A 22,514-nucleotide genomic window follows, 5' to 3' on the forward strand; every position below is an offset into this window, starting at 1 on the left:
TGTCCCAGATTTCCTGAATGTTTTGTGAAGAGAATTTGTTGGATTTGCCGTTTTCTCTGACCAGAGCATTTATTTTCTCTATGGTATCTTCAGAATCTGAGATTCGTTCTTCTATCTCTTGTATTCTATTGGTTATGCTTGATTCTGTAGTCTCCGCTCGTTTACCTAGGTTTTCCATATCCAGCCGGTTCTCGTTTTGTGTTTTCTTCATTGCCTCCATTTCAGTTTTCAATTCTTGGACTGTTTCCTTTACTTGTTTGATTGTTTTTTCTTGGTTTCTCAGGGTATCACTCACGGATTTACTTATTTCTTCAAACTTTTTGTTATATTTCTCATCCATTTCTATACTCATTTCTTCAAACTTTTTGTTATACTTCTCGACCAGTTCCTTAAGGGAGTTATTCATATCCTGTTTAAGTGACTCTATTGCTTTCATAATGGCACTTTTTTCCACTTCATCTGGGTTAGAGTGTTCAAATCCTTCTGTTGTAGGGTCATTGGAATCTGATATTTTCATGTTGTTTTTCAGATTGTTGGATGAGGTCTTGCCTTGGCGTCTGCCCATCTCTTACTTCAAATGCTCTCTATTGGAACTTCTGGTATCGGGTCAGGTTCCCTTGTTGGGCAGGGAGTTCACTGATAGAATGCCTACCTTTCCCCAAGCAGGGTATTGAACCACAGGCACTGCCTCTTTCCGGGATGCCCCTACAGAGCAGGCCCAGTGTGCAAGGCAGCTGAACTGGGGAAATTTTATGGGATCAGTGGGAGGGGAGAAATATAGAAATTTGTACCTGGATGGAAGCTGGGATAGCAGGTGGGAGAGCCTAGCAGGGTGGAAACAGCACTGCAGGCTGACCTGGGATTCTATGGGGTCGGGAAGAGTCCTAGCTCCCCCTCGCCCGGCCCCTGTCGCGGGCACAAATCAACTCACCACTCCGAAGGCCCTCTGGATGGAAGCTGGGATGGCTGGCGGGGAAGCTAGCAGGGTGGAGCCAGCAGAGCAGGCTGACCTGGGAGTCTATGGGGTCGGGGAGAGTCCTAGCTTCCCCTCGCCGGGCCCCTGTCGCGGGCCCGAATCAACTCACCACTCCGAAGGCCCTCTGGATGGAAGCTGAGATGGCTGGCGGGGAAGCTAGCAGGGTGGAGCCAGCAGAGCAGGCTGACCTGGGAGTCTATGGGGTCGGGGAGAGTCCTAGCTCCCCCTCGCCGGGCCCGCGGGGGCCCGAATCAACTCACCACTCCGAAGGCCCTCTGGATAGAAGCTGGGATGGCTGGCGGGGAAGCTAGCAGGGTGGAGCCAGCAGAGCAGGCTGACCTGGGAGTCTATGGGGTCGGGGAGAGTCCTAGCTCCCCCTCGCCGGGCCCGCGGGGGCCCAAATCAACTCACCACTCCGAAGGCCCTCTGGATAGAAGCTGGGATGGCTGGCGGGGAAGCTAGCAGGGTGGAGCCAGCAGAGCAGGCTGACCTGGGAGTCTATGGGGTCGGGGAGAGTCCTAGCTCCCCCTCGCCGGGCCCGGGGGGCCCGAATCAACTCACCACTCCGAAGGCCCTCTGGATGGAAGCTGGGATCTAGTCTGTGCCTTTTTACAGGTGAATTGAGTCCATTGATAATAAGTGATATTAATGACCAGTGGTTGTTGACTCTGGTTATTTTTTTAATTTTTTTTTTATTTTTGTGGGTATTAAAGTTTGTGTGTTTCTCTTCTTTGAGTTTGAGGTTGTGAAGGGTCGCTATATGTCTGAGTTATTCTAGGCAGTGTTGGCATTGCTGGATTCCTTGGGTTATGATTTTCCTTCTATTACTTTCTGTAAGGCTGGATTTGTGGCTACGTATTGTTTAAATTTGTTTTTATCCTGGAATATTTTGTTTTCTCCATTGATTGTGAATGATAGCTTGGCTGGGTATAGTAGTCTGCGCATGCATATATGGTCTCTTAGTTTCTACAGTACCTCTATCCAAGACCTTCTGGCTTTCATGGTTTCCATAGAGAAGTCCAGTGTAAGTCTGATAGGTTTACCTTTATAAGTTACTTGACCTTTTTCCTTTACAGCTCTTAATATTCTTTCTTTAATCTGTATGTTTTGTGTTTTGATTATTATATGGGGAGGGGATTTTTTTTTTGATCCAGTCTATTCGGTGTTCTGTATGCTTCTTGAACCTTCATAATAATAACGTTCTTTAGGTTGGGAAAATTTTCTTCTATAATTTTGTTGAATATATTTTCTGCACCTTTGATCCACAATTCTTCTCCTTCTTCTACCCCTATTATTCTTAGGTTTGGTCTTTTTATTGTGTCCCAGATGTCCTGAATGTTTTGTGATACGAATTTGTTGGATTTGCTGTTGTCTTTGGTCACAGCGCTTATTTTCTAGGGTGTCTTCATAATCTGAGATTCGTTCTTGTGTCTCTTGTATTCTATTGGTTATACTTGTTTCTGTAGTCTCTGTTCGTTTACCTTGATTTTCCACATCCAGCCCTCGGTTTGTGTTTTCTTCATTGCCTCCATTTCAGTTTTCAATTCTTGAACTGTTTCCATTACCTGTTTGATTGTTTTTTTCTTGGTTTCCCAGGGTATCACTTACAGATTTACTCATTTCTTCAAACTTTTTGTTATACTTCTCCTCCATTTCTTTAAGGGAGTTATTCATATCCTGTTTAAGGGACTCTATTGCTTTCATAATGGTACTTGTTTCCACTTCTTCTGGATTAGGGTGTTCAAGTCCTTCTGTTCTAAGATCGCTGGTATCTGGTGTTTTCATGTTGTTTTTCAGATTGTTGGAGGAATCCTTTTTTTAAAATGTCCACTTTTATTTTATTTTTTTGAAAGTAGTTTTAATAAATTATAAAAGTTTCCATTTCCGCCCCTCCTCCCACCACCCTCCCACTCCCCCCACTCCCTCTCCTCCTCCCTCTCCAGCCCTAAGAGCAGTCAGGGTTTCCTGCCCTGTGGGAAGTTCAAGTTCCTCCCCCCTCCCTCCAGGTCCAGGAAGGTGAGTGTCCAGACAGACTGGATCTGCAAAATCCAGTATATGCAGAGGAAACAAGTCCCAGTGTCATTGTCAATGGCTTTTCAGAAAGACTCCAGGCCAGGCACATTCAGAGAATCCCGCCACACTCAGAGAATCTGGTTGGATCACATCCTCACTCAGGCCCAGTCCAACTGGCCTTGGTAAACTCTCATTAGATCCGTCCCCTTGTATCAGTGGGTGATCGCATCCCTCGCAGTCCTTAATTCCTTTTTCATTTTCTACATCCTTCTGCTTCTCATTTGGACCTTGGGGGGATCAGTCCGGTGCTCCAATGTGGGTCTCCGTCTGTATCACCATCCATCGTCAGATGAAGGTTCCCTCTGGTCTTGCCTTCTTTGCTCACGTTCTCTTTCCTTCTGCTTCTTGTTTGGACCTAGGGAGTTAAGTCCAGTGTTCCAATGTAGTTCTCTGTCTATCTCCATCCATGGTCAGATGAAGGATCTATGGTGATAAGCAAAATATTCATCAGTATGGTTATGGGCCTAGGCCATTTCAGGCACCCTCTCTTCTGTCCAGAGAACAATCTGGGAATCTCTCCTTGGGCCTGGGATCCCATTTATAATCAAGACTCCTGTAAACCTTAAAATGACTCCCTTAGTTGAAATATATTCTTCCCTGCTCCCATATCCATCCTTCCTCCATCCCCCCATCCCAGTCCACCGAGTTTTCCCCATTCCTCCCCTACTCCCTTCTCTCTAACACTCTCCCCTTCCAACAACCCTCCCACCCCCCCAAACACCCGACGTTACCTAGGACTCTTGTCTATTTCCAATCTCCAGGCAGATACCTACATGATTTTCATCAGGTTCACCTTCTTATTTAGCTTCTCTAGGATCACGAATAATAGGCTCAAAGAACTTTAATTATGGTTAGAATCAACATATAAGTGAATACATACCATATTCCTCTTTTTGGGTCTGGCTTACCTCACTCAGTAAAGCGTTTTCTATTTCCTTCCATTTGCATGCAAAATTCAAGATGTCATTGTTTTTTACCGCTGAGTAAAAATCTAATGTGTATATATTCCACACCTTTTTTAACCATTCTTCTATTGAGGGGCACCTAGGTTGTTTCCAGGTTCTGGCTATTACACATAGTGCTGCTATGAACATAGTTGAACAAATGCTTTTGTAGTATGTTAGGGCATCTCTTGGGTATGTTCCCAAAAGTGGAATAGCTGGGTCCTGAGGGAGGTTGACTCCCAGTTTCCTGAGAAACCGCCACACTGATTTCCACAGTGGCTGCACAAGTTTGCATTCCCACCAACAATGGATGAGTGTTCCCCTCATTCCACATCCTCTCCATCATACGCTATCATTGGTGTTTTTGAGTTTGGCTGTTCTGACAGGTGTAAGATGATATCTCAAAGTTGTTTTGATTTGCATTTCCCTGATAGCTAAGGATGTTGAGCATGACCTTAAGTGCCTTTTGGCCATTCGAAGTTCATCTGTTGTGAATTCTCAGTTCTGTTCAGTACCCCATTTTTTAATTGGGTTAATTAGAGTTTTAGTGTCTAGTTTCTTGAGTTCTTTGCATATTTTGGAGATCAGACCTTTGTCTGATGAGGGGTTTGTGAAGATCTCCCAGTCGTAAGGTAGCCTTTTTGTTTTACTGACAGTGTCCTTTGCTTTGCAGAAGCTTCTCAGTTTCAGGAGGTCCCATTTATTCATTGTTTCTCTTATTGTCTGCACTCCTGGGGTTCTGCTTCGGAAGTGGTCTCCTGTGCCTATATCTTGTAGACTACTTCCCACTTTCTCTTCTATCAGGTTCAAAGTGGTCAGATTAATGTTAATGTGTTTAATCCATTTTGACCTGAGTTTTGTGCATGGTGATAGATATGGATCTATTTTCATTCTTATACAGGTTGACATCCAGTTATGCCAGCACCATTTGTTAAAGATGCTTTCCTTCTTCCATTGTATAGCTTTAGCTCCCTTGTCAAATATCAGGTGTTCATACGTTTGTGGGTTAATACCCGGGTCTTCTATTCGATTCCATAGGTGTACTTCTCTGTTGTTCTCCCAATATCAAGCTGTTTTCAATACTGTTGCTCTGTAATAGAGTTTGAAGTCAGGGATGGTAATGCCTCCAGAGGTTCCTTTATTGTATAAGATTGTTTTGGCTATTCTAGGTTTTTTGTTTTTCCATATAAACTTGATTATTGTTCTCTCAAGGTCTGTGAAGAAGTTTGATGGGATTTTGATGGGGATTGCATTGAATCTATAGATTGCTTTTGGTAGAATTGCCATTTTTACTATGTTGATTCTCCCAATCCAAGAGCAGGGAAGGTCTTTCCATTTTCTCGTATCCTCCTCAATTTCTTTCTTAAAGGACTTAAAGGTCTTGTCAAATAGGTCTTTCACTTCCTTGGTTAGAGTTACCCCAAGATATTTTATGTTATTTGTGGCTATCATGAAAGGTGATGTTTCTCTGATTTCCCTCTCTGCTTCTTTATCCTTTGTGTATAGGAGGGCAACTGATTTTGTGGAGTTGATCTTGTATCCTGCCACATTACTAAAGGTGTTTGTCAACTGTAGGAGTTTTTTGGTAGAGTTTTTGGGGTTGCTTATGTTCACTATCATATTGTCTGCAAATAATGAAAGTTTATCTTCATCCTTTCCAATTCGAATCCCCTTGATCCCCTTATATTGTCTTATTGCTATTGCTAGAACTTCAAGCACTATATTGAAGAGGTATGGAGAGAGTGGACAGCCTTGTCACGTTCCTGATTTTAGTGGAATGGCTTTGAGTTTCTCTCCGTTCAATTTGATGTTAGCTGTTGGCTTGCTATATATTGCTTTTATTATATTTAGGTATGATCCTCGTATACCCAATCTCTCCAACACCCTTATCATAAAGGGGTGTTGAATTTTGTCAAATGCTTTTTCAGCATCCAATGAAATGATCATATGGTTTTTTTCTTTCAGTTTATTTACATGAAGGGTTTCATTGATAGATTTGTGTATGTTGAACCAGCCCTGCATCTCTGGGATGAAGCCCACTTGATCATAATGAATAATTTTTCTAATGTATTCTTGGATTCGGTTTGCCAGTATTTTATTGAGAATTTTAGCGTCAATGTTCATGAGTGAGATTGGTCTGTAATTCTCTTTCTTGGTTGTGTCTTTGTGTGGTTTTGGTATCAGAGTAACTGTAGCTTCATAAAAAGAGTTTGGCAATGATTCTTCTGTTTCTATATTGTGAAATACATTAAGGGATATAGGTATTACCTCTTCCTGGAAGTTCTGGTAGAATTCTGCATTGAAACCATCTGGTCCTGGGCTTTTATTGGTAGAGAGATTTTTGATAACAGCTTCTAATTCTTCACGACTGACAGGTCTATTTATTTTGTTCACCTGTTCTTGGTTCAACTTTGGTATATGGTACTTATCTAAAGAAATGTCCTTTTCTTTAACATTTTCCAACTTTGTGGCATATAAACTTTCGTAGTAAGATCTAATGATTCTCTGAATTTCTTCTGTGTTTGTGGTTATGTCCACCTTTTCATTTCTGATCTTATTAATTTGCATGTTCTCTCTCTGCCGTTTGATTAATTTGAATAGGGGTTTGTCAGTCTTGTTGATTTTCTCCAAGAACCAGCTTTTTGATTCATTGATTCTTAGGATTGTTTTCTGTGTTTCTATTTTGTTGATTTCAGCCCTCAGTTTGATTATTTCCAGTCTTCTAGACCTCCTGGGTGAATCAGCTTCTTTTTTTCTAGGGCTTTCAAGTGTGCTGTTAAGTTTCCAATGTGTGTTTTCTCCGTTTTCTTTAATTGGGCACTTAGTGCTATGAACTTTCCTCTTATCACTGCTTTCATAGTGTCCCATAGGTTTCAATATGTTGTGTCTTTATTTTCATTAAATTCAAGGAAGACTTTAATTTCTTTCTTTATTTCTTCCTTGACCCAGGAGTGATTCAGTAGTTGACTGTTCAACTTCCATGTGTTTGTTGGTTTCCTGGGGGTAGCACTGTTGTTGAATTCTAACTTTAATCCATGGTGGTCTGACAAGACACAGGTAGTTACTAATATTTTTTTGTATCTGTGGAAGTTTGCTTTGTTACCTAGTATGTGGTCAATTTTCGAGAAGGTTCCATGAGCTGCAGAGAAGAAGGTATATTCTTTCCTATTTGGATGGAATGTTCTATAGATGTCTGCTAAGTCCATTTGATTCACTACCTCCAATAATTCTCTTATTTCTCTGTTAGGTTTCTGTCTGATTGACCTGTCCATTGGTGAGAGAGGAGTGTTGAAGTCTCCTACTATTAGTGTCTGTGGTTTGATGATTGCCTTGAGTTCTAGAAGTGTTTCTTTTACATAAGTAGGAGGCTTTATATTAGGGGCATAGATATTCAGGATTGAGACTTCTTCCTGATGAATTGTTCCTGTTATGAGTATAAAATGTCTGTCTCCATCTCTTCTGATTGATTTTAGTTTGAAGTCAATTTTGTTGGAAATTAGAATGGCCACACCTCTTTGTTTCTTAGGTCTGTTTGCTTGAAAAACCTTTTCCCATCCCTTTACTCTGAGTAGATGTTTGTCTTTGTGGTTGAGGTGTGTTTCTTGTAAACAGCAGAATGTTGGATCCTGTTTTCGTATCCAATCTCTTAGTCTGTGCCTTTTTATAGGTGAATTGAGTCCATTAATATTAAATGATATTAATGACCAGTGGTTGTTGACTCTGGTTATTATTATTTTTTGTTTGTTTTCTTTTAATAGAGTTTGTATGTGTCCCTTCTTTGAGTTAAGCTCGTGAAGGGTCGCTATATGTCTGAGTTATTGTGGGCAGTGTTGGCAATGTTGGATTCTTTGGGTTATGATTTTCCTTCTATTACTTTCTGTAAGGCTGGGTTTGTGGCTACGAATTGTTTAAATTTGTTCTTATCCTGGAATATTTTGTTTTCTCCATTGATAGTGAATGATAGCTTGACTGGGTAGTCTGGTACCCAAACTGGTAGTCTGGGCTTGCATCCATGGTCTCTTAGTTTCTGCAGTACCTCTATCCAGGACCTTCTGGCTTTCATGGTTTCCATAGAGAAGTCTGGTGTAAGTCTGATAGGTTTACCTTTATAAGTTACTTGACCTTTTTCCTTTGCAGCTCTTAATATTCTTTCTTTAATCTGTATGTTTTGTGTTTTGATTATTGTATGGTGAGAAGATTTTTTTTTTGATCCAGTCTATTCAATGTTCTGTATGCTTCTTGAACCTTCATAGTAATATCATTCTTTAGGTTGTGAATGTTTTCTTCTATTATTTTGTTGAATATATTTTCTGGGCCTTTGATCTGCAGTTCGTCTCCTTCTTCAATCCCTATTATTCCTAGATTTAGGTTTTTTTGTGTCCCAGATTTCTTGAATGTTTTGTGATGAGAATTTGTTGGATTTGCTATTTTCTTTGATCAGAGCATTTATTTTCTCTATGGTATCTTCATACTCTGAGATTCGTTCTTCCATCTCTTGTTTCCTATTGGTTATGCTTGATTCTGTAGTCTCTGTTCCTTTACCTAGATTTTCCATGTCCAGCCGGCCCTCGTTTTGTGTTTTCTTCATTGCCTCCATTTCAGTTTTCAATTCTTGAACTGTTTCCATTACCTGTTTGATTGTTTTTTCTTGGTTTCTCACCAAGAAATTCACGGATTTACTCATTTCTTCAAACTTTTTGTTATACTTCTCATCCATTTCTTTACTCATTTCTTCAATGTTTTTGTTGTATTTCTCATCCAGTTCTTTAAGGGAGTTATTCATATCCTGTTTAAGGGACTCTATTGCTTTCATAATGGCATTTTTTTCCACTTCTTCTGAATTAAGAGGTTCAGGTCCTTCTATTGTTGTGTCGTTGGGATCTGGTGTTTTCATGTTGTTTTTTAGATTATTGGAGGAGTTCTTGCCTTGGCGTCTGCCCATCTCTTCCTTCAAATGCTCTATATTGGATCTTCTGGTACCAGGTCAGGTTCCCTTGTTGGGCAGGGACTTCACTGACAGAAGGTCTACCTTTCCTCAGGCAGTCTATTGGAACACAGGGACTCCCTCCTGCCAGGTTGCATTCACAGCCCAGGCCCAGCGCGCGAGGGAGCTGCTCTGGGGAGATCTTGTGACCCCAGGGGGATGGGGGGAAGAGAGGAAGGTGTGCCTGGATGAAGGCTGGGATGGGATTCGGAAGAGCTCCGCAGGGTGGATCCACCACTGCAGGGTGACCAGAAAGTCGAGGGGGGCGGGGAAAGTCTGAATTCCTCCTAGCCGAAGCCCTCGGGCCAGGAGCAAACTCACCCCTCCTCCAATGAATGTCTGCTAGAAGTTCACTGTCTCTTGCTGGCCAGGAATGTGGCTGAGCTGACACAGGGCCTGCCTGTGCTCAGGCAGGCTCTCAAAGCACAGTAACTGCCCCTGCCGGGCTGAGCCCACAGCCCAGGCTCAGAGTGCAAGGGAGCAGCTCTGGGGAGATCTTGTGACCCCAGGGGGATGGGGGGAAGAGAGGAAGGTGTGCCTGGATGAAGGCTGGGATGAGATTCGGGAGAGCTCTGCAGGGTGGAGCCACCACTGCAGGGTGACCAGAAAGTCGAGAGGGGCGGGGAAAGTCTGAATTCCTCCTAGCCGAAGCCCTCGGGCCAGGAGCAAACTCACCCCTCTGTTGGAGGAATTCTTGCCTTGGCGCCTGTCCATCTCTTCCTTTAAATGCTCTCTAATGGATCTTCTGGGACAGAGTCAGGTTCCCTTGTTGGCCAGGGACCTCGCTGACAAATACCTACCTTGCTGCAAACAGGCTATTGAAACACAGCAACTCCCTCCTGCTGGGTTGCACTTACCTCCCTGTCCCAGTGCCCAAACAGGCTGAGCTGGGGGATTTTATGGCCCCGAGGAAGGGAGGAATAAGGGAAGGGATTCTTAGGTGGAAGCTGGGATGGGATAGGAGGAGTGAGGGCATAGCAGGGTGGAGCAGCCCCTGCAGAATGACCAGGGAGTCAAGGGGGTTGGGGAAATGTCTGTGCTCCTCCATTGCTGAGCTTATGCCACTGGTCAGGAGCAAACTCACCCCTCTGATGGATCTTCTGCTACAGGATCAGTGCCCCTTACTGTCCAGGAATCTTGCCCTCTGATGGATCTTCTGCTACCCTCTTTTTTTCTCTTATACAGTCAGTTTTTCCCTCTCTACTAGATTGGTACTATCCATAATATTATAAGTTTTTAAATATGTTAGATTATTTTATGTGTATAAATGTTTTCCTGTGTGTATATATCTGTACCATATGCAGGCCCGATGCCCATGGAGATCAAAAGATGTTGTCAATCCCTTGGAACTATGATTACAGATAGTTGTTAGCTACCATATGGATTCTAGGACTCAAATTTTAGTCCTCTGCAAGAGCAACAAGTGATCTGAACTGCTGTACCATCAGTCCAGCTCCTAATTATGTTACCAATGGCCGTTCCTTCATTTCATTTCTTTAGACCTCAAACTTTGAAATAATTCCTGACTCCTCTTTTCCCTCATATTCAGATATAATCCATGAGAGAATCTTGTTTATTATAGTATGTTTTTATAAAACAAAGTTTTGAAATATACTAAATATTATACAAGATAAAAATATAGGGAAATGGAAAAGTGAGGATGACTGGGGATAAAATCAGGTTACAAAACACTACATAATAGTAGTAAAATCACGAGCTGCTCCATCAGGTTGAGACTTGGTGATGCGTCATGGAGGTGGGCTAAGTTCTTCACACCCCGCCTGCATGCTGAATTAATTACTATCTACATATCTCCTTGAGCTGGTTCAGATGAACTATTGTATACCCTTATGAAGAAAATAAACTTGCCTTCTTTGATGAATATAAGCCTGAAGTTAATCTAAATAGGAGTTTACAGAATGAAATGATATCACTAAAAGTGAAAAATGACCTGAATGAACTGACTTTTTACACCATAGTACATCAAAATGCTTCCATCAGAGTCAATAAGGAGAAATCCTACCTTGACACAAGCCATTAAATGAAAAGATAAACTGTAAATATATAAGAAGAAAACAGAATGTATTAATCTCAGGGTGAGCAAATAAAAATGATTAACTCAAGATACACAAAATATTAGATAATATAAAATCCATTTCACTGTTTTAAAAATATAAACTTGGAGCTGAAGAGGTGGCTCACTATTTAAGACCACTTGCTGCTTTGCAAAGGACCTGAGTATTGTTCCCAGAACCCAAATGACAGATCATAATTGCCTGTGACTCCAGTTCCAAGAGTTCTGAAACCCTCTCGTAACTTCCACGGACACTTATATGCATGTAACATACACACAGAGACATATATGCACATAAATAAAAAGAAATATTTTAAAATAATTAAAATGAATAAAATTATGAAATTGATGATATGCATCAAAAAGTATGCCAAAGAGAATGAGGATATTAGCTATAGAATGGAAAAACGCATCACCTTATTGATCATGGAAACATAAAATAAAACTACAATGAGACACTACTATGCAACAACCAGAATGCCCAAAATGTAAAACTGTGGTCAAGAATTTATGAAGATTTGTAGTAAATGAAACTCCTACATTTTATTGTTGTTAAAAGTGGGAAATATAAAAGCTGATTTAGAAAGCAGTGTAGCAGTATCTACGAAGTCTAAAATATGCCTGTCCAGCAATTCAATTCCTGGATGTGTGACCAAAGGAAATACATAAATTTGTGCACCAAAGACAAATACCTGAAGGTTCATAGCGGGAGTATTTACAAGTCCTAAATTTAGCAGTAACTCATATGCCCATACTTGGAGTATGTTAATCTAATGGAATACAACAGTGCTGTGAATAACAGATAGTATATAATCTAAAATTACAACATAGATGAATGTCTCAATTGTAATGCTTAGTGTAAGAAAAAAAACAAGGATATGTACACAGTTGTACCTTAAATACTTAAAGAAACAAGCAAAAATGGACATTTTCTGTAAGAATATATGATTAGAAGAGATAAGATTATTAAAAGCAAAGAAATAAGATTATTATAAGTATCGGAATAGTAGTTACCTTTAATGGAGAGATAGTAGTGTGCATTGACAGATGTTTCTGTTCTTTCCAGTCCTGCAGCCATTCAGTCCCAGAAAAACACAGAGGCCTACACTAATTATAAAATGTTTGGCCTATTCATTCAGGCTTCTCATTAACTAACTCTTACATTTTAAATTAACCCATAAATCTTGTCTGTGTTAGCCACATGGTTTGGTACCTTTTATCAGTGAGGCATTCTCATCTTTCTTCCTCTGTGTCTGTCTGGTTACTGGAGACTGAGCCTTTCCTCTTCCCATAATTCTCCTAGTCTGGTCATCCCACCTATACTACCTGCCTGGCTACTGGCCAAATAGCATTTTATTAAATCAATACAAGTGATAAATCTTTACAGGGTACAAGACCATTATCCCACAGTACTTCCTCTGTTTTTTTCTTTTCTAAACAAGAACTCTGAATCTAATCTCCTTTGTTTAGCTTTTTTCCTGACAATTATCCATAGCAACTTGTAACCAACACTCTAAACAAAGACCATATCCATATTCCATTTTTTTTTAGAAATGTGAGCATAGTTTTCTAGGCTACTTCCTGCTGATTGGGGGCACTGATAATCTTATGGGGACCTAAAGAAAATTTAGGGTTATGGTCAAGTCCTGATTAGAATATTCTGTGAGTCTTGATCATCCCAGCCATCAGTCTTGAGGCTGTTCTAGATGTAGAACTCAGAGGAAACTCCAACAGAAGTCCTCTGAATTGTTAAATCATCTGAGCCATTTGCTCCTACTTGAGATTTTTCAAACCTGATTTTTCTAAACCCAGAATGAATCCACAGACTCTCATTTCCTGTTTAAACAAAAACAACAACAACAAAAAACTTTTCTCCAATGTAACATGTCTTTTGACTTAATTTTTTTTTCTATTTTTTAATTTATTAAAAATTTTCACCTCCTCTCCTCTCATTTCCCTCCCACTCCCCCCTCCCAATCCCCCTTTCTCTCCAGTCCTAAGACCAGTCAGGGTTCCATGCCCTGTGGGAAGTCCAAGGTCCTCCCCCCTCCATCCAGATCTAGAAAGGTTATGCATCCAAACAGACTAGGATCCCACAAATCCGGTACATGCAGTTGAATCAACACCCAGTGCCATTGTCCTTGGCTTCTAAGTAAGTCCTCATTGTCAGCCATATTCAGAGAGTACAGTTTGTTCACATGCTCATTCAGTCCCAGTCCAGCTGGCCTTGGTGAGCTGCCATTAGATTAGTCCCACTGTCTTCATGGGTGGGTGCACCCCTCGCGGTCCTAACGTTCTTGCTCATGTTCTTATGCTCTTCATTTGGACCTTGGGAGCTCAGTCCAGTGCTCCATTGTGGGTCTCTATCTCTATTTCCCTCAATCACCAGATTAAGGTTCTATGGTGATATGCAGGATATTCATCAGTGTGGCTATGGGATAAGGCCAGTTCAGGCACCTTCTCCTCTGCTGCCCAAGGAACAAGCTGGGGACATATCCTTGGACACCTGGGAACCCCTCTAGAGTTAAGTGTCTTGCCAACCCTAAAATGGCTCCCTTAATTAAGATATCTTCTTCCCTGCTCCCATATCTGCCCTTCCTCCATCTCAACCATCCCATTCCCCAAAGATCTCCCCAATCCTCCCCTTTTCCCTTCTCTCTCCCCATCTCCCTTTACCCACACTCCACCCCCACTCCCGTGCTCCCAACTTCTTCCTGGCAATCTTGTATAATTCCAGTGTCCAGGAGGATAACTATATGTTTTTCTTTGGGTTCACCTTCTTATTTAGCTTTGTGATCTCTAGGATCACAAATTATAGGCTCAATGTCCTTTATTTATGGCTAGAATCCACTTATGAGTAAATTCATACCATACTCATCTTTTGGGTCTGGGTTATCTCACTCAGTAAAGTGTTTTCTATTTCCATCCATTAGCATGCAAAATTCAAGATGTCATTGTTTTTTACTGCTGAGTAAAACTCTAAAGTGTATTGCCACACCTTCTTTATCCATTCTTCTATTGAGGGGCACCTAGGTTTTTTCCAGGTTCTGGTTATTACAAATAGTGCTGCTATGAACATAGCTGAACAAATGTTTTTGTAGTAGGATTGGGCATCTCTTGAGTATATTCCCAAGAGTGGAATTGCTGGGGCACAAGGTAGGTTGACTCCCAGTTTCCTGAGAATCTGCCACACTGATAACCAAAGTGGTTGTAAGTTTGCATTCTCACCAACAATGGATGAGTGTTCCCCTTACTACACAACCTCTCCAGCACAGGGTATCATTGGTCTTTTTGATTTTAGCTATTTTGACAGGTGTAAGGTGGTATCTCAATGTCCCACGCTTATCTGTGAAACCTCACTCTTCAATACAGGGTGCGCTTCCCATACCGGACCGCGAGTCTGGATCAATATCCTAGGAGTTGAAAAGACACACAACACACAGAGAGATCGGATCATTTGCCCAAAGGGTAAATGTCAACTTTATTTAGCACACATAGGCTTATATACTTAGAGGCAAGAGGACGAGAGGCCCCTCCCACCTGGAAGTGAGAAGAGGGGTGTTGGCCGCATGGCACCAGCGGCCAGAGCCTCCATGTAGGGGGTATCGATCTGGGAACCCTGACAGACAGATGGGAGGAGACTTAGGGCGCCTGTGAGGACCTTCCTTAGCAGGTAAAATTATCATAGCAATGACAGAAACAAGGCTTTGAACTAATTCCCTCCGGCTGGCAGAATGAGCAGGGGAAGCTAAACTGGTTAGCTTAAACAATTCTTGCATCCTGTGCTTTGGTCTCGAGGAACAGGGAAGACAGGGTCCTACATCTCAAAGTTGTTTTGATTTGCATTTCCGTGATTGCTAAAAAGGTTGAGCATGACCTTAAGGGTCTTTCGGCCATTAGAACTTCTGTTGAGAATTCCCTGTTCAGTTCAGTACCCCATTTTTTAATTGGCTTAATTAGAGTTTTAGTGACTAGTTTCTTGAGTTCTTTATATATTTTGGAGATCAGACCTTTGTCTGATGCGGGGTTGGTGAAGATCTTTTCCCATTCTGTAGGTTGCCTTTTTGTCTTAATGACAGTGTCCTTTGCTTTACAGAAGCTTCTAACTTTCAGGAGGTCCCATTTTCTCATTGTTGCTCTTATTGTCTGTGCTACTGGGGCTCTACCTAGGAAGTGGTCTCCTGTGTCCATGTCTTGTTGACTACTTTTCCCACTTTCTCGTCTATCAGGTTCGGTGTGGTCAGATTTATATTGAGGTCTTTAATCCATTTGGACATGAGTTTTGTGAATGGTGATAGATATGGATCTATTTTCATTCTTCTACAGGTTGACATCCAGTTATGTCAACACCATTTGTTAAAGATGCTTTCTTTCTTAAATTGTATAATTTTTAGCTCCTTTTTCGAAAATCATGTGTTCATAGGTTTGTGGATTTATATCCAGGTCTTTGATTTGATTCCAATGGTTGATGTCTCTATTTTTATGCCAATACCAAGCTGTTTTCATTACTGTAGCTCTATAATAGAGTTTGAAGTCAGGGATGGTAATTTTTCCAGAAGTTCCTTTATTGTATAGGAATGTTTTGGCTATCCTGGGTTTTTTTGTTTTTCCATATAAAGTTGATTATTGTTCTCTCAAGGTCTGTGAAGAATTTTGATGGAATTTTGATGGGGATTGCATTGAATTGCTTTTGGTAGAATTGCCATTTTTACTATGTTGATCCTCCCACTCCACGAGCATGGGAGATCCTTCCATTTTCTAGTATTTTCATCAAATTCTTTCTTCAAAGACTTAAAGTTCTTGTCAAATAGATCTTTCACTCTCTTGGTTAGAGTTACCCCAGTATACTTTATGCTATTTGTGGCTATCATGAAAGGTGATGTTTCACTGATTTCCCTCTCTGCTTCTTTGTTCTTTGTGTATAGGAGGGCAACTGATTTTATGGAGCTGATCTTAAATTTTAAAGTCAAGGCATTTTCAAAATACATAGATTAATCCTGCAGTATTTGCAATCAAATATCTTTTCGCAGCTGTTGCTCCTTCCTCAGCCATCAAACAAGTCAAACACAACACAATAACATACAGTATTCAGATTCTCTGTGTATTTTTCATCTTTACATGGCTTTATTTTAAACTCTATTTCATTTATTTTTAGTTTTTTCTTTTGTTTTTTTGATACGGGGTCTCTTTGTGTATCTTTGACTGTTGTAAAACGAGCAGGGTGTTGTGTTCTCGCCCGGATCCCGGCTAGCTTACCCCTGAAATAATTGCATGGAAACTGTATTCTTTTAAACACTGCCTGGCCAATTACCTCCAGCCTCTTATTGGCTAACTCTCACATATTGATTCAACCCATTTCTAATAATCCGTGTAGCACCACAAGGTTGTGGTTTATCAGGAAAGATTCAGCATGTCTGTCCTGGCACTTTGTGGTGGGCAGTTCTCTGACTCTGCTTCCTTTCTCGCACAATTCTGTTCTGTCTTCCCTGCCTACCTATGTTCTGACCTATCAGGCCAAGCAGTTTCTTTATTAATTAACCAATGAAAGCAACATATAGAAAGAAGACCCACCTATATCATTTGACTGTCCTGAAACTCACTCTGTAGATCAGGCTGATCTTGAATTTACAGAGATCCAGCTGCCTGTGTCTCCCAAGTGCTGAGATTAAAGGAGTGTGCCACCATACCCAACTACTCTCTTTGTTTGTTTTTAAGGACTTATCTTTTTTCTTTTCTCTCTTCAACCTACATATATTTTAAGCACAGTGTAAACAGAGGTTTTTTTTTTTCTGAATCTATCCTTATTGTATATCTCTCTTTTTCTGACCATACAAGTCTTTAATTTGCTAAGTGATATGGCTAGGATTAAAGTTGTGGTTTTGATGGCTAGATCCACCCCATTCCTTAACTTTCTGAGAGTCTAGATTCATGACAGAGGTACTAACAGGAGCTGCCACAACAACTCTATAGAGTTTCAAGGTCCTGTCATCACCAAGAAGCATCATGTTGGCTATCCATAAATATGATTTAAGTGTTTATTGGTGGGAGCCTCTTGAAAGAAATTCAAGGTTTTTGCAGCTACAACTGAGCCAGGAAACCTCTCTTAAATGAGACACACTTGCCTCTAGCAGAGTCCATGTGAGAAATTGCTGTTACCACGAAGCTGTGCTTAACTTTGTTCTTTTGTTTTTAGAATTACTTCCCAAGCTCTCTCAGGTTTTATGTGGATGTAGCTTCCCATATTGGCACCACTCAGATCTGAAATAATCACACAAAAACTCTATTAATTATAACACCACTTGTCCAGTAGCTTAGGCTTCTTATTAAGTAACTCTTACATCTTAAATTAACCCATAATTCTGTGTTAGCCACAAGGCTTTGTACCTTTTATCAGTGAGGCATTCTCATCTTGTCTCTGTATTTCTGGGTGGTGACTGCAGACTGAGTCTTTCCTCTTCCCAGAATTCTCCTAGTCTGGTTGCTCAACCTATACTTCCTGCCTGGCTAATGTCCAATCAGCATTTTATTAAACCAATACAAGTGACAAATCTTTATAGGTACAAGACCATTGTCACACAGTAATTGTGGGAGTAGAAAGGAATATATAGTTTTCTGGGAGATATCTGCATTTCTGAATGAAAGACATTTATGTGTATTTTTCAGTTCAGAACTTTAAAATGTTATTTTTAAAATTTTAAAAAAAGCCAAGGAATAGAAACTGGGCTTTTTATATTTAAATTATGTTTTTAAGGCCTACATTTATTCAACATTCCACAGTAAATTGTGAGTATGCACCTTATATTAGATACTGTCCCACTACTGGAATGAAACAATTGACAAAATATACAAAAAATCCCCCTTTTAGTGGACTTACATACTAATAAAGTCCTAAGACAATATTTCAAAGGAGATGGAATGGTTAGCCATTATTTTGATTAGGGTTTCAGTTGCTATCAAGAAACTCCATGACCATGGCAACTTTATAAATGAAAATATTTAGTTGAAGCTAGCTTATAGGTTCGGAGGTTTAGTCTATTATTGTCATGGTGAGAAGCATGGTGGTATGCATACAGGCAAGTTACTGGAGAAGCTGAGAGTTCTGCATTTTGTTCTGCAGGCAACAGAAACTGAACTATAACACTGGGCATACCTTAAACATATATGCGATCTCAAAGCCCACCCCAAGAGTAACTCACTTCCTTCAATAAGGGCAGACCTATTCCAACAAGGTCACACCTATTATTGTCACTCCCTCAAGGTGTCATTTATTTTCAAACCACCACAATCATGAAAATTATTTCTTAGCTATCTAATAAAATCAGGAAATAGAAGTTGTGTGAAGTGCTTACCTCTAGATTTTAGGCATTTGCCAATTTAGTTCACATAGTGTTGAATAACCAAAACCAAAATCTACCCCTCAAGATTATCCATCTTGAAAAACTGCATCACTATGCATTTATTTGTTCAAACTAGAAACCTGAAGATTAATTTTTTTTCCTTGTAAAAGGGTCTCAGGTACCTAAGGCTATTCTCAAATTTTCAGTGTAGCTCTAGCTGGCTTAAAGATTATAGTGATTATTTTGCTTTAGCCTTCTAGGTGGTAGAGGTACAGCCACCATATCCAGTTTATGCTGCATTGGAAATGGAGCCCAGGGCTCCCTGCATGCTAGGCAAGCACTGTACTAAGTGAGCTACCTCCTTCGCCTATGAAAATTATCTTTTATCTCTATTTCTTTCCTCCCTATACCATTGCATTTATCATCTATCACCAATTTTATCAAGCATATCTTAAATACAGGGAAAGCAAAAGTGTGGGGCATCCTTTCTCATGGGTCCATCAAAGTAATACTTTTCTTCTGCTTTTTCTCCAGGGATCAAAGTGGCAATGCACCTCAATTCAAGAAAGTGGTTTTTCAGGAATTTACTGATGGCTCCTTTAGTCAACCCTTATACCGGGGAGAACTAAATGAACATTTGGGGTTGTTGGGGCCTTATATAAGAGCAGAAGTTGAAGACAACATCATGGTAAGTTAAGGACAATGGAATTACAAAAAGTTCTATATATATATGGTTTGATTCTGTTTATAAAAATAACGTATACAAATGGCATGAAATTAGAAATTAAACCGTCTAAGCCAGTGGTACTCAACCTGTGGGTCTAGACCTCTTTGGGGAGTCTAATGACTCTTTCACATGTCCCCTAAGACCATCATAAAACATAGATATTCATATTATTATTCATAACTATAGCAAAGCTACAGTTATAAAGTAGCAACAAAATTAATTTTATAGTTGGGGGTCATCACAGCATGAGGAACTATATTAAAGGATTGCAGCATTAGGAAGGTTGAGAACCACTAGTCTAGGTTCAACCTATAGCCTGCAAACCCACATGCAACCAAATATAGATAAGTGTGTCCTAGCACAAAATCACAAACTTACTTAAAACATTATGGAATTTGTTTTTGCATTTTTTGAAACTCAGTTGTACCACTCTTCAGTGTGAATATTAGTAGATATTATCATGTCACAGTGTAAAAAGGCTGGGCACACATGGTCTGTGGAAACAAATGTAACCAATGGGAGAGAAGAGGAAAGGAAGGAAAAGATTGAAGAGGAATGTGTGAGGAATATGTTCATATGTACATGTATGAAAATATTCTTTTGTAACATAGTACCATGTACACCAGTGGGAAACAATAATGTGTTCTACCATCTGAAAAAAATTAAAGTACATAAAAATTGAGGAGATGAAAATAATCCTATAATTTTCATTTTGATGTATATTACTCATCTGTTGCCTGATTTTTCCCTTTATGTATTGGAAATTATACCATATATAATATATATAATATATATATTACATATGATATACCATATGTAATATATATATAATTGTGACTCTTTTCAGTTATGTATTATGCAATAAATATTTTACATCATATTTACCAAATATGATCTTAAGAAAGATGGAAGGACTATATATCTGGGCATTGTTGCACATGTCTTTAATTCTCCTCCACCTCCCACACTTAGGATCAGAAACAGAGGAAGATGGATCTCTTTGAGTTTGAGTTCAGCCTTGTCTACATATGGAATTTAAGGACAGTCAGAGTAACATAGAGAGACTCTATCTCAAAAAACAAAACAAAGAAGAATGACTACATGATATTCTATCTTATGAATTGACGGGACCATAGATTACTTAAATATATACTTTGAATAATCTTTGAGATCATTTCTTTCTCCTTTTCTTTGTTTCTTTGAGACAGCATCTCACAATGTAGCCTTGTGTTTTTGTCAATGTTTTATTGCTGTGAAAAGATACCATAACAAAAGCAACCTTTATAAAAAAAAAGCATTTAATTGGGGGGCTTTCTTACAGAGGGTTTAGTCTATTATCATCATGGTGGGGAAACTTAGCAGCAAGCATAGCAGGCATGGTGCTGGAGAGGTAGATGAGAGCTACATACTGATCCACAGACAGAGAGATACTGGTCTTGGCATGGAATTTTAAAACTTCAAAGTCCAGCTCCTAGTGACATACTTCCTCCATCAAAGCCACACCTACCCCCAGCAAGGTTACAGCTCCTATTAGTGCCACTCCTTATGGGCCTATGGTGGCCATTTTTATTCAAACCACTACACCTTGGCTTACCTTCTGAAACTCACTATGTAGATTTGGCTGGACCCAAACTCACAGAGATCCTCCTGTCTCTACCTCTTGAGTGATATGATTAAAAGTGAATGCCACCATACCCAAAGTATTAGTCAAGGTTCTCTAGAGTCATAGAACTTATGGAATATATATAAAGGGAATACATTGGCATGACTTATAAGCTACAGTCTAACTAATCCAACAATGGCTAACTGTGAATAGAAAGTACAAGAATCTAAGAGTTATTCTCTAATGCTAGTAAAGGAATAAATGTGCTGATAAGGCGAGGGCAAGCAAGCAAAGAACCAAACTATCCTTCTTCTATGTCCTTATATGGGCTTCCAGCAAAAGGTGTGGCCCTGATTAAAGGTGTGTCTTCCAGCCTCAAGGTCTGGATCAAAAACCTGTGTCTTCCAGCCTCAAGATTCTGACCAGTGGTATGTTATCCTCTCATTTCAAGATCCAGATCACAGATGTACCCTCCATTTCTGGATTGTAGTTCATTTTAGATATATTCAAGTTGACAACCAAACTAGTCATCACAAGTTCACACTTTGTCAACTTGACACACAATCATATCTCCTTATGTTATGATTAATTTCCATATGGAAACAATAATAGGTCATAATAATGCCTGAACATAATTATCCCACATACAACTGCAAATGCATTATATATTTAATCAGGTCATAATTATGCCTAATATGATTTAACTATACCTTGTACAACTGCAGACATGGCAACTCTTACAAAGGAAAACATTTAGTTGAGACTGGCTTACAGTTTCATAGGTTTATTCCATTATCATCATGATGGGAAACATGGCAGTGTGCAGGCAGACATGATTCTGGAGAAGGATGTGTGTGTTCTACATTGTGATGAACAGGCAGCAGAGGCTGCCACACTAAACCTAGCTTGAGCATATAAGACCTCAGTGCCCAACTCCACAGTGACATGCTTCCTTCAGCAAGGCCACACCTACTCCAACAAGGCTACCCTCCCAATAGTGCCACCCACTATGGGCCAAGAACTCAGACACATGAATCTATGGGGACCATTCCTAGTCAAACAACCCCACACAGCTTTGTGTTTTCTATTTAAAAATAATTGTTTTACTTTTCCTAGGATAGAAGACCAGAACTGTACTATACAGAGACTATAAATTCTCTGTTAATGTCCTTTATAAATTTGTCTTTTGGGAGGGGATAATTTTATTAATATTACCTTATATATTAGATATTACAAGTGATAACTTTAATTGAAAGTATTTTCATAAGTTTACTGTCTCAACTTCATATGATTTTTTTGAAATAAAAATTTTTTAGGTAGTAACTCATGAAACTTTTCTCTTTGGCATTTTCATTGTTTTTATATTCACAAAATACCTCTCTACTCAGAAGAGTTTTAAATATTTTCTTTTATGTTTCATTTTTATATTTAATTATTTAACCATCTCTCAGTAACTCATGTAAAGTATAAGTAATTTTTGATGTATTTTAAGAAAAAGATCAAAGTTACTTTATTCCAGTAGACTGATAGTAAATTATAGAAGCATCCAAAGCTATGGTATTATAGATACATTTCTTTCTGACTTGGAATTTATTTTAATTTTTATGTATTCTATGATAAATATGCATAGGTTTTAAATCAAAAAAGAAAATCTTTTAAAAAAAGACACACATTTGGGTAAGGATGTTGGGTTTGATCTGGGAGAAAAATGGAGGTAAATACAGTTAAAATACATTGTTTGGAATTCTCAAAGAACTGAATAAAATAAATAAAACTTTAAAATGATAATACACATC

General features: G+C 39.6%; 1 protein-coding gene across 7 annotated transcripts in view; it reads left to right on the plus strand.

Moving 5' to 3' along the window:
- F8 (coagulation factor VIII) overlaps positions 1-22,514 on the plus strand; it is a 166,848-nt gene that overhangs the window by 77,875 nt on the left and 66,459 nt on the right. For all 7 annotated transcript variants that reach the window (XM_085684580.2, XM_085684583.2, XM_085684579.2 and 4 more), the window contains one exon: positions 18,923-19,076. In XM_085684580.2, the coding sequence (XP_085540706.2) occupies positions 18,923-19,076 (154 nt within the window). The remainder of the gene's footprint in view (positions 1-18,922; positions 19,077-22,514) is intronic.

This window comes from Myodes glareolus, chromosome X, assembly GCF_982192425.1.
Source record: "Myodes glareolus chromosome X, mMyoGla1.1, whole genome shotgun sequence".
NCBI classification, from domain to species: Eukaryota; Metazoa; Chordata; class Mammalia; order Rodentia; family Cricetidae; genus Myodes; species Myodes glareolus.